Source organism: Neoarius graeffei, chromosome 11 (genome assembly GCF_027579695.1).
Source record: "Neoarius graeffei isolate fNeoGra1 chromosome 11, fNeoGra1.pri, whole genome shotgun sequence".
In the NCBI taxonomy this organism is placed as follows: Eukaryota; Metazoa; Chordata; class Actinopteri; order Siluriformes; family Ariidae; genus Neoarius; species Neoarius graeffei.
This window is the reverse complement of record NC_083579.1, coordinates 81,501,322-81,514,373: the sequence shown is the minus strand read 5'-3', so window position 1 is coordinate 81,514,373 and position 13,052 is coordinate 81,501,322. Positions and strand designations below refer to the sequence as shown.

Genomic DNA, 13,052 nt, shown 5'->3' with positions numbered 1-13,052 from the left:
TTCTGTTCACACATTTTGTGTTTGTGCGTGTGCGCGCTCATGTTTGTGCCTACCTGAGCAATTTGTCCAGGTCTGTGTGGTGGGTGGGGTTAAACCCATACAACATGGAGCTCAGCTGATCTCTGATCCACTCCAGCGCCACCCTTACAGACGCTTGACTACTGTTACCATTGGCAACCGAATTCCATGTTTCCAGAATATCACCATCCGTACCAGTAACCACTGCATTACTAACTAACTAAATAAAACACACACATACACATATATATATATATATATATATATATATATATATATATATATATATATATATTACACACACACACACACACACACACACACACAAAACCCCGATTCCAAAAAAGTTGGGACAAAGTACAATTTGTAAATAAAAATGGAATGCAATAATTTACAAATCTCAAAAACTGATATTGTATTCACAATAGAACATAGACAACATATCAAATGTTGAAAGTGAGACATTTTGAAATTTCATGCCAAACATTGGCTCATTTGAAATTTCATGACAGCAACACATCTCAAAAAAGTTGGGACGGGGCAATAAGAGGCTGGAAAAGTTAAAGGTACAAAAAAGGAACAGCTGGAGGACCAAATTGCAACTCATTAGGTCAATTGGCAATAGGTCATTAACATGACTGGGTATAAAAAGAGCATCTTGGAGTGGCAGCGGCTCTCAGAAGTAAAGATGGGAAGAGGATCACCAATCCCCCTAATTCTGCGCCGACAAATAGTGGAGCAATATCAGAAAGGAGTTCGACAGTGTAAAATTGCAAAGAGTTTGAACATATCATCATCTACAGTGCATAATATCATCAAAAGATTCAGAGAATCTGGAAGAATCTCTGTGCGTAAGGGTCAAGGCCGGAAAACCATACTGGGTGCCCGTGATCTTCGGGCCCTTAGACGGCACTGCATCACATACAGGCATGCTTCTGTATTGGAAATCACAAAATGGGCTCAGGAATATTTCCAGAGAACATTATCTGTGAACACAATTCACCGTGCCATCCGCCGTTGCCAGCTAAAACTCTATAGTTCAAAGAAGAAGCCGTATCTAAACATGATCCAGAAGCGCAGATGTCTTCTCTGGGCCAAGGCTCATTTAAAATGGACTGTGGCAAAGTGGAAAACTGTTCTGTGGTCAAACGAATCAAAATTTGATGTTCTTTATGGAAATCAGGGACGTCGTGTCATTCAGACTAAAGAGGAGAAGGACGACCCGAGTTGTTCTCAGCGCTCAGTTCAGAAGCCTGCATCTCTGATGGTATGGGGTTGCATTAGTGCGTGTGGCATGGGCAGCTTACACATCTGGAAAGACACCATCAATGCTGAAAGGTATATCCAGGTTCTAGAGCAACATATGCAGACGACGTCTCTTTCAGGGAAGACCTTGCATTTTCCAACATGACAATGCCAAACCACATACTGCATCAATTACAGCATCATGGCTGCGTAGAAGAAGGGTCCGGGTACTGAACTGGCCAGCCTGCAGTCCAGATCTTTCACTCATAGAAAACATTTGGCGCATCATAAAACGGAAGATACGACAAAAAAGACCTAAGACAGTTGAGCAACTAGAATCCTACATTAGACAAGAATGGGTTAACATTCCTATCCCTAAACTTGAGCAACTTGTCTCCTCAGTCCCCAGACGTTTACAGACTGTTGTAAAGAGAAAAGGGGATGTCTCACAGTGGGAAACATGGCCTTGTGCCAACTTTTTTGAGATGTGTTGTTGTCATGAAATGTAAAATCACCTAATTTTTCTCTTTAAATGATACATTTTCTCAGTTTAAACATTTGATATGTCATCTATGTTCTGTTCTGAATAAAATATGGAATTTTGAAACATCCCAATCATTGCATTCCGTTTTTATTTACAATTTGTACTTTGTCCCAACTTTTTTGGAATCGGGGTTTTTTATATATATAAGAGCTGTCAAGCGATTAAAATATTTAATCGCGATTAATGTCACAACTGTCATAGTTAACTCGTGATTAATCGCAATTTAATTGCACATTTTTGTCACATGAAAAACCATTGTAATTCTCTTTACAGCATAAAAAAGTGAATGGGCTTGCTTTGCACCAATGTTGTTTTTTTTTTTACTGCAGAGCATAACACGTCTTGTCACAGCCACTGCAAAGTCAGACTGGAGCCGCCGATGGGAAAACGAAACCTAAGCCGAGCACCGTGGCTCTTCGTCCTGAGGCGCGGGGCTAGCGCGCCCTGCCCACGCTGGTTCTTTGGGGGGAGGGCAGAGGACTCTGGCTGTGCGGGCGTGGCATTACAGTCTAGCTGCTATTGTTTTTCTAAGCAAAGTCTCTGTTCCAAGTTCCTGGCAGTTTCAAAAGCTTATGAAAAACCTACATCATGTCACAGAGCGTTAATCTCGCGATAAAAAAATTATCGCCGTTAAAGTTGAGTCAAGTTAACGCGATAATAACGCGACATTTTTGACAGCACTAATATATATATATATCACACACACACACACACACACACACACACACACACACACACAGTGGGGCAAAAAAGTATTTAGTCAGCCACCAATTGTGCAAGTTCTCCCACTTAAAAAGATGAGAGAGGCCTGTAATTTTCATCATAGGTACACTTCAACTATGAGAGACAGAATGGGGGGAAAGAATCCAGGAAATCACATTGTAGGATTTTTAATGAATGAATTGGTAAATTCCTCAGTAAAATAAGTATTTGGTCACCTACAAACAAGCAAGATTTCTGGCTCTCACAGACCTGTAACTTCTTCTTTAAGAGGCTCCTCTGTCCTCCACTCGTTACCTGTATTAATGGCACCTGTTTGAACTCATTATCAGTATAAAAGACACCTGTCCACAACCTCAAACAGTCACACTCCAAACTCCACTATGGCCAAGACCAAAGAGCTGTCAAAGGACACCAGAAACAAAATTGTAGACCTGCACCAGGCTGGGAAGACTGAATCTGCAATAGGTAAGCAGCTTGGTGTGAAGAAATCAACTGTGGGAGCAATTATTAGAAAATGGAAGACATACAAGACCACTGATAATCTCCCTCGATCTGGGGCTCCACGCAAGATCTCACCCCGTGGGGTCAAAATGATCACAAGAACGGTAAGCAAAAATCCCAGAACCACACGGGGGGACCTAGTGAATGACCTGCAGAGAGCTGGGACCAAAGTAACAAAGGCTACCATCAGTAACACACTACGCCGCCAGGGACTCAAATCTTGCAGTGCCAGACGTGTCCCCCTGCTTAAGCCAGTACATGTCCAGGCCCATCTGAAGTTTGCTAGAGAGCATTTGGATGATCCAGAAGAGGATTGGGAGAATGTCATATGGTCAGATGAAACCAAAATAGAACTTTTTGGTAAAAACTCAACTTGTCATGTTTGGAGGAGAAAGAATGTTGAGTTGCATCCAAAGAACACCATACCTACTGTGAAGCATGGGGGTGGAAACATCATGCTTTGGGGCTGTTTTTCTGCAAAGGGACCAGGACGACTGATCTGTGTAAAGGAAAGAATGAATGGGGCCATTAAAGATGAAACGTGGCTGGGTCTTTCAGCATGACAATGATCCCAAACACACCACCTGGGCAACGAAGGAGTGGCTTCGTAAGAAGCATTTCAAGGTCCTGGAGTGGCCTAGCCAGTCTCCAGATCTCAACCCCATAGAAAATCTTTGGAGGGAGTTGAAAGTCCGTGTTGCCCAGCAACAGCCCCAAAACATCACTGCTCTAGAGGAGATCTGCATGGAGGAATGGGCCAAAATACCAGCAACAGTGTGTGAAAACCTTGTGAAGACTTACAGAAAATGTTTGACCTCTGTCATTGCCAACAAAGGGTATATAACAAAGTATTGAGATGAACTTTTGTTATTGACCAAATACTTATTTTCCACCATAATTTGCAAATAAATTCTTTAAAAATCCTACAATGTGATTTCCTGGATTCTTTCCCCCCATTCTGTCTCTCATAGTTGAAGTGTACCTATGATGAAAATTACAGGCCTCTCTCATCTTTTTAAGTGGGAGAACTTGCACAATTGGTGGCTGACTAAATACTTTTTTGCCCCACTATATGTGTGTGTGTGTGTGTGTGTGTGTGTGTGTGTGTACACACACACACACAGAGTGGTGCTTGAAAGTTTGTGAACCCTTTAGAATTTTCTATATTTCTGCATAAATATGACCAGATCAGATCAGATGACCAGACCATCATCAGATTTTCACACAAGTCCTAAAAGTAGATAAAGAGAACCCAGTTAAACAAATGAGACAAAAATATTATACTTGGTCATTTATTTATTGAGGAAAATGATCCAATATTACATATCTGTGAGTGGCAAAAGTATGTGAACCTTTGCTTCCAGTATCTGGTGTGACCCCCTTGTGCAGCAATAACTGCGACTAAACGTTTGTGGTAACTGTTGATCAGTCCTGCACACCGGCTTGGAGGAATTTTAGCCCGTTCCTCCGTACAGAACAGCTTCAACTCTGGGATGTTGGTGGGTTTCCTCACATGAACTGCTCACTTCAGGTCCTTCCACAACATTTCCATTGGATTAAGGTCAGGACTTTGACTTGGCCATTCCAAAACATTAGCTTTATTCTTCTTTAATCATTCTTTGGTAGAACGACTTGTGTGCTTAGGGTCATTGTCTTGCTGCATGACCCACCTTCTCTTGAGATTCAGTTCATGGACAGATGTCCTGACATTTTCCTTTAGAATTCGCTGGTATAATTCAGAATTCATTGTTCCATCAATGATGGCAAGCCGTCCTGGCCCAGATGCAGCAAAACAGGCCCAAACCATGATACTACCACCACCATGTTTCACAGATGGGATAAGGTTCTTATGCTGGAATGCAGTGTTTTCCTTTCTCCAAACATAACGCTTCTCATTTAAACCAAAAAGTTCTATTCTGGTCTCATCTGTCCACAAGACATTTTTCCAATAGCCTTCTGGCTTGTCCACGTGATCTTTAGCAAACTGCAGACAAGTAACAATGTTCTTTTTGGAGAGCAGTGGCTTTCTCCTTGCAACCCCAGGGCTCTACGTTAACTTTGAGACATGGTTGCCCATTCGGTAGAAATCTGGTTGCCCGAACTCAGAACAAAGTTGCCCAAATATTACATACTTTTTTCCTTTGAATATGCCACAAACACATATGCTTACAACACAATGTTCACTCGCATGCTCTACTAATGCCTCTTAAAAGCTTATTTTGTTGATTTTCTTATCCTTCTTTGTGTTCCCTTGGTTTCTGGGTTAAATTATATCGTGTCTAACCACTTTTTGTGTAAACCACCATGAATGTGCATTGTGTTCTTCTTTTGTGTGCTCATAATTCTATAATTCCACAATTACAATTTGCTCTCTGGTGATGGTACCATTAAGTTTTCATTTCTACGCCATTTGAACAAAAGAATTGGTTTCAAATTTGCACATTCATGCCTGTCCCAAGTCATTAAAGGTGAGGGCACAAAAAGTCTGATGAAAATAGTACCAACTGAAAGGGAGGGAAGGTATGATAATATATGATATCAATGCACAAAAGATCAAAACAGAATCATCTGGACCTGTTGGAATTTTCATGAAGTGATTTATAAATTATATTATGTCTGGAGATTTATTTATTTATTTATTTGTATTTATTATTCAACCTTCTCAGATGCTGTCTGTATCAACAAGCATTGACACTAGCGCCCCGTGCGAGTAATGCGGTAATTAGTCATGTAGTGAAGGACATACCAATAGAACACTGAATATGCACTACGCGATAATTATTAGCAATGGGAAACTGCATTGCGAGCCCATGATGTGCAAATGTGAATTCCGCTAGATGTTGAACATCCCGTAATGATAACATGGACGTGGTCTTTCCGAGTCAAACAATCACAAATCGTGATGGAATTTCATCATAATATGAATGAATAAACATCGTTTTTCACGCAAGTTGACATATTTGGGTAGTTGCCCAATCGGGCAAGCATTTGGGAGAGTCTGGTTGTCCGAATCTATTGAATGGTTGCCCCGGGCAATCGGGCTACTGTTAATGTCGAGCCCTGAACCCTGCCATGCACACCATTGTTGTTCAGTGTTCTCCAGATGGTGGACTCATGAACATTAGCCAATGTGAGAGAGGCCCTCAGTTGCTTAGAAGTTACCCTGTGGTCCTTTGTGACCTCGCCGACTGTTACACGCCTTGCTCTTGGAGTTATCTTTGTTGGTCGACCACTCCTGGGGAGGGGAACAATGGTCTTGAATTTCCTCCATTTGTACACAATCTGTCTGACTGTGGATTGGTGGAGTCCAAACTCTTTAGAGATGGTTTTGTAACCTTTTCCAGCCTGATGAGCATCAACAACGCTTTTTCTGAGGTCCTCAGAAATCTCCTTTGTTCGTGCCATGATACACTTCCACAAACGTGTGTTGTGAAGATCAGACTTTGATAGATCCCTGTTCTTTAAATAAAACAGGGTGCCCACTCACACCTGATTGTCATCCCATTGACTGAAAACACCTGACTCTAATTTCACCTTCAAATTAACTGCTAATCCTAGAGGTTCACATACTTTTGCCACTCACAGATATGCAATACTGGATCATTTTCCTCAAAAAATAAATGACCAAGTATAATAATTTTGTCTCATTTGTTTAACTGGGTTCTCTTTATCTACTTTTAGGACTTGTGTAAAAATCTGATGTTTTAGGTCATATTTATGCAGAAATATAGAAAATTCTAAAGGGTTCACAAACTTGCAAGCACCACTGTATATATACAGTATGTAATCATTGTCTACAAGGCATAGCTCAGAGATGCAAAAATATATCTCCATTTAAGCTGAAACAGTGTGTGTGATTACCATCAGGAACATATCACCGCTATCGGAGTGCTTTATCTCAAAATCACTGACCTGTAGAGTTTAAAGTGTTTACGGTTCTACTGAGCCCTTCATGAGCTCTACCAGGTGTGTTTGGAGTACAGAAAGCTTGAAACTCTATGAGTCAATGGGACTGTCATTAGGGAACCCTGTGTTAAAGCAGGAAAACACCTACACAACAAATCGGTCATCTGCCCAAGTATCAGCCTACCTTCTCTTCATTCTTGATGATGCAGTAAACATCCACCTGCAATGCCGCTTCCCCCCTGCCATCATACACCTCTCTGCCCACTACTGCACTAATCACAGGTGTGTGTGAGAACCTGGAGAAGTAGTTTGCCTGACAAAAAAATAAAAGCACAGATCTCTACAAATTAACAACTGATTATGAAATAAAGTTTGTGTTTTGGAATGCCAAGTAGCTTGACCCAAAAGAAATACTTTGGCATGACTTGAACTAGGGTGTTTGTTCATGAAATACCACAAATGATGAACTGGAACAGATTTGTATGGAGGAACGTCTCAAATTCCTCATCTACAGGAACAGTTTGGGACATGTTATGTATGCAAGTACAGTAGATATACGGGCTGTTTCACAATCATGGTTGTCTTTTTGAATAACACCAACTAACTCCTGCAACTAGGTCCAGTATATATACACTGGAGTTTCTGCTACCTTATTGTACATGGACACACCCACACCAGCCCTCCCTACAACACTAATGACTCTTCTGAGTTCTTATAAATATGTTTAAGAGTCAAATGCAGCTCAGTTTTGACCTTGAGGTCATTTCATTTAATTCTACTTTAATTATTACATTTAGATTTTACTGGTTAAATTCATTCTCCCCGTGTCCGCGTGGGTTTCCTCCGGGTGCTCCGGTTTCCCCCACAGTCCAAAGACATGCAGGTTAGGTTAACTGGTGACTCTAAATTGAGCGTAGGTGTGAATGTGAGTGTGAATGGTTGTCTGTGTCTATGTGTCAGCCCTGTGATGACCTGGCGACTTGTCCAGGGTGAACCCCGCCTTTCACCCGTAGTCAGCTGGGATAGGATCCAGCTCGCCTGCGACCCTGTAGAACAGGATAAAGCGGCTACAGATAATGAGATGAGATTTTTTTTTTTTTAGCACGCACTCAGCTTTACTTTGGGATGTGTACTGTAATTCACAATAGAAAGATATTTAAGTGGAAGTAAACAATTTTTCTAAGTGCCTCTGACAGGACTCTTTGCCATCAAAAATGTCCTCTCTGGAAATCACTCACCATATGATGAGGTTGTAAATGATTTTTTTAAAGAAAATATTTGTCTCTTTTGAAGCAGAAGACTCTGTTGTTGCTCAGTAAAAGCAGGACTTGAAACAGATGTGAGGCAGATTTGCAGTAGAGCTTCATATGTGATTGAAATGTGAGTTGGTCAAAAAGTGTCCCCTCCAGAAAACCACAAGGATTGTGGTCGGCACCGAAGTTATTAGTGTGCGTGCTCAAGCACACAGCAGCCGAAGGCAAGCAGACTATTGTTCTTCTTAAGTTTACTTATTTTGCCTTATTCCAGCATGTTTTTTGGATCCACTCCTCCTCCTAGGGCGTTCGAGATAGAGACACCGTTCCAACTCTGAGACGTCTGGCCCGAAGTGGTGTAGTGTGCTTGTATACAGCTTTTGGATCAACGCGCCCGTTCTCTTGTTCTTGTCGTTTTTCCTTTGTTTTTTTTTCCCATAGAGAATGAATAGGGCTCATGAATCGAATCGTCCTACTCGGACACGCTCCATTGCAGATGCACCAAACCTCATGTGATACTTCAGGCCAACTCCCCCGACACATACATGCAATTGGTTCTGACCCGCGCTCATATTTTTCCTTTCTTTTTGCTCATCCCTTTTTCCTCCATAGGCTTGCATTGATTTTTGGCCCCATTGAAAATGAATGGTGTCTCAGGAGAGAAACTTTCACTCTCCATCAATTTTTTTAACCAAGTGACCAAACTTCAAGAAACTTCACTTGATGCCTCAGGCCAAGTCCCCTCATCTGAGACCTGCACTCGTCTTTTCCTTGGTTTTCACGCATCTCTTTTTACCTCCATAGGCTTCCATTGATTTTTGGCCCCATTCAAATGAATGGAGTTTTGCTCAGTAACACTTCACCACACATCCACCAAACTTCATACGGCACCTCAGGCCAAATCACCATCACACACATGATATCGGTTCTGACCCGCACTCGCCTTTCTCTCGCCTTTCATCCGTCCAGTTTTTCTCCATTTTGCCGCTAATCAATAGAAGCTTGACTGAGTCGTTCCTCCCTTCCCCCAGAGGTGATGATGCATTTGGCAAGGATCTGCTCATCTGAGACTTTGACAGCAAATCAACTTCAACTCAATGGCCACTTTATTAGGAATACTTACACGCACACACGATATCAATTAACATATAAGCATTCACGTGTTACCATGCTAGCTGTTAGCATGTTACCCATTACGATATCATGTCTGCTGTTAGCTCGCGAGTTGTTAGCATGTTCACCATTAGCATGTTATCATGAGAGCTGTTAACATGTTAGGATTAGCATGGTAGCATGCAGAGTTCACATGTTTGCTGTTAGCAAGTTCGCCTGAGCATGTTAGCATGCTAACTGTTAGCATGTTAGCTGTTAGCATGTCACCCTCCGCATGTTAGCATGCTAAAAGTTAACATACTAGCCATTAGCATGTTAGCCCGTTAGCTGTTAACATGATAGCTGTCAGCATATTAGCCTTAAAGTGTTAGAATTTTAACAAATAGCATGTTAATTATTAGCATGTTAGAATGCTAGCTGTTAGCATATTATCTATTAGCATGTTAGCATTAACATGTTAACATGCTTGCTTTTAACATGTTAGTATGCTAACTGTTAACATGTTAGTATGCTAACTGTTAGCATGCTAGTTGTTAGCATGTTGGCATTAGCATGTTGTCATGCTAGCTTTTAGCATGCTAGCATGCTAGCTGTTCTGCTACAGCTCAGCAAGCACACTTTGCATTTTCTCTGCGGAAATGCAGTCTAGTTACAGTTACCACTGTAATAACAGTTATCATTGCACGGTATGTTCTCAAAAATTTGTACTTAAAATCACTCAACAATTTTCACTTTGTACAGCTTACTCTTGTGGACTATAAGAAAGGTGGTCAATTTTAGAAATACACGACTGTATTTGCCGTCTTCTCACCACAGGTAACATGTACAGGATATGACCTGTAGCTCTGAAATTCTGCACAGTTCATTTCCATCTCAAAAGGTAATTTTTGGAAACAGACACAAAAATCTGAGGTTTGATTTCTGGACTACTGTGGAACTAAAACGTTTATGCTGATTGTGAAACAGTCCTTAAATATCAACAGTGTGTGTTCATTTAAGATATAAAAAGTACATTTATTTAGGTAAATTATTTGTCTGTAATTTATCAATATTTTTATTATACTTATTATTTAGGCATTATTAATATTTATTATTTTGGGATATATTAATTTTAATATACAAAATGTGCCATGTACTTGTTGATATTGATGTAAATAGTTACCTCTGTCCTCATGATAATACTGGAGTCAGGACCCATTCAAGTCATAATTTTAAGCTCAAACAATACAAGGCTACTAAGGATGTTTATTTTATTTAATTTTTTTTTTTCCGTAGAGCCATTAGACTTTGGAATCATCTGCCTAGAAACATAGCTGAAAGTAGTTCTCCAGAGACATGTTAAAGTGCGTATCCTGGACCAATTTCGTGTTTTTTTATATGAAAGTATGTCCCTTTACACACTCATCCAGAAGGGTAATTTTGCATAAGACCATCTGTCTACAGCAGAAAAAAAATAAAATAAAACGCGTCTGGAAAAATCCCAAGTGAGTCTGGAGCCAGATTCGTGACGTCACGTGCGGATCCGCCAGCAGGCTGCGAGAGCTTGCACGGCTTCAGTGCACAGCCTGTGTAGACCAAGTTTAGCAGCTAGCGATTTTGCATTGAAATATGGAATTGTCACCTGAGCTTCTAAATCCATGGATTTATGTATCAATGCTCATCTATCCATTGTTACATAAATCATATTTTTTCTAATTACTATTATGTATTTATATATTTCTTCATTTAGAAGAGTACTGGCTACTGTAGGAGAAAGATTTCATAAGCTACACACATGGAATCGGCTAAGCAGGGTTGTATATACATTTAATGTGTTTGACAGGTCCCAAGATCTCAAGCCCTGACACGCCGTATATCCCTTGATACATGTGAAGTAAGTGTATTATCGCCCAGCGCATTCGTGTTGTTTACTTTTGTGTGTGTCAATAAATTACATTATCCGTGTACCACACAAACACAGGAACACCTAATTTAGAGTATAGTCTCTCTTATTTCTTACCCTGGCAACAGTCAGCTTGTGAATTGCCAAATTTCTTGGTCTTTTTTTTTTCCTCGGCTCTGCTTTGGTCCTCGGCTTTTTCCGGGTGCTTCGCATGAAGCGTTCCCATTTCTCTCTCATTGTCCGGTCTTTTGGAAAACAATGAATACTAATCCCATCATGATTGGTGTTGCTACACCTGTTAACCATTTTAATAATTATGTGATAACATTGAAGAAATTTGCAGAAAACCACCAGGTCGTTTTCTCATAAACAAACCAGCGCTGACGTAGGATTCAGAGGGAGGCGTCCCGCTCACGACGTCACGAAAATCAATGTTTGCTGGGAAATCCAAATGACAAGTTTTTTCAGAGGCAGACCAAGCCATTTGAGGCAAATTGATTTCAACTGAATTTTTCTGGTATTGCGCAAGGGAAAAAATTGCACAGAATGTGACAGATATTTGACCAACGTTTAATATAAAATAGGAGAATTACATTGATCTTGCTCCTGAATTGACCCGTGATATGCACTTTAAGGCTCTTCAATACTTAAGTGATTAACTTGCTATAGTAGTTCTTGGGATGTTTTTTTTTTTAAAGTGGTGTTTGTTTATAGCATGCATTTATTTTTATATATATATATATATATATATATATATATATATATATATATATATATATATATATATAAAATTTAGTGTGTGTGTGTGTGTGTGTTAGTGTGATGTCGGATGACTTTTACCGACTTAATATTTATCTGTAGGTTCACAAACTTTTTCTTACAGCTGTAACTAAATAAATCCATTCTATTAAAAAACAATGTCATGATGTACTTAGTATTTCCTGAATCTGTACCTGGTCTGTAGGAAACAATTAATAATGGAAACCGTCTCATTAATGTTCATATTTTAGCCCAATAATTTGTCACTATACTCATCAGACTTGATTGTAATCAAAAATGATCCTAAATACAAACTCAGATCATTAGCATGACTTCATTTATCGCGCGCTAAGATAAACAGATTCCATACCAGATATCCATAAACATCTCTGGGCTTCTCAAAAAACAGCGCACTGAGAACCGACTCGAGTTTCTGCGGGACGCCGTTTACTCTGTAAAACTCCGCGGCTCTGCTCTTTAAATCATAAAACTCTTTATCCTCTCTGGAGATTCTGCTGTTGCAGCTCACAAAGCCTTTAAAGGACATTTTGCTGCTGTTCTGGAGTTCGGGTCACACCTCTGTGTGGAACACGGCTCGTTCTGGAGGTTCGGTGGTTGCCCGGCAACGTTTGTTTTCACATCGCGAGATTTTAGCCACGTCACAGCACTCATGACAGGACACCTACTGTAACATCGCGAGACTTTGGGTCCGCGAGGCTACTAAATGCGTAGTATAGTGACGTCAGGTAGGCTATAATTCTGCGTAAAGATCTTTATATATCAGATATTCTAGCAATTATTCTTTATTTAGGCTTTAAATAACACATTGGTGAGTTACATTAGCTTTCAGTGTATATCTTTAGTCCATATAAGGTCATAAGGGCTCGAGCAACTAGGTGATGTTCAACAGCACTTTAATTCTGGTGTTTAATTAATTAGGGGTTTTTTTCTCCATGGCAACGTGCGCGCTCGGTTCAAATATTTCAAAACAAAAACGATAGATAGATAGATAGATAGATAGATAGATAGATAGATAGATAGATAGATAGCATTTTCAGTTAAAATGTACCTCCTAGGTGATAAACATGCTATTTCTATTGAATCTCAT

General features: G+C 40.2%; 1 protein-coding gene across 4 annotated transcripts in view; it reads right to left on the bottom strand.

Moving 5' to 3' along the window:
• Positions 1–12,567, bottom strand: part of eno4 (enolase 4) — a 48,602-nt gene extending 36,035 nt beyond the window's left edge. For 2 of the 4 annotated variants that reach the window (XM_060934796.1, XM_060934797.1), the window contains exons 1-3: positions 12,315–12,567; positions 7,122–7,250; positions 54–238 (exon numbers count right to left, since the gene is read on the bottom strand). In XM_060934796.1, the coding sequence (XP_060790779.1) occupies positions 54–238; positions 7,122–7,250; positions 12,315–12,491 (491 nt within the window). In that variant the 5' untranslated portion in view covers positions 12,492–12,567. Of the gene's footprint in view, positions 1–53; positions 239–7,121; positions 7,251–11,302; positions 11,472–12,314 lie in introns of those variants that run through there. The other 2 variants (XM_060934798.1, XM_060934799.1) reach the window with 2 other exon arrangements.
• Positions 12,568–13,052: the final 485 nt, after the last annotated feature.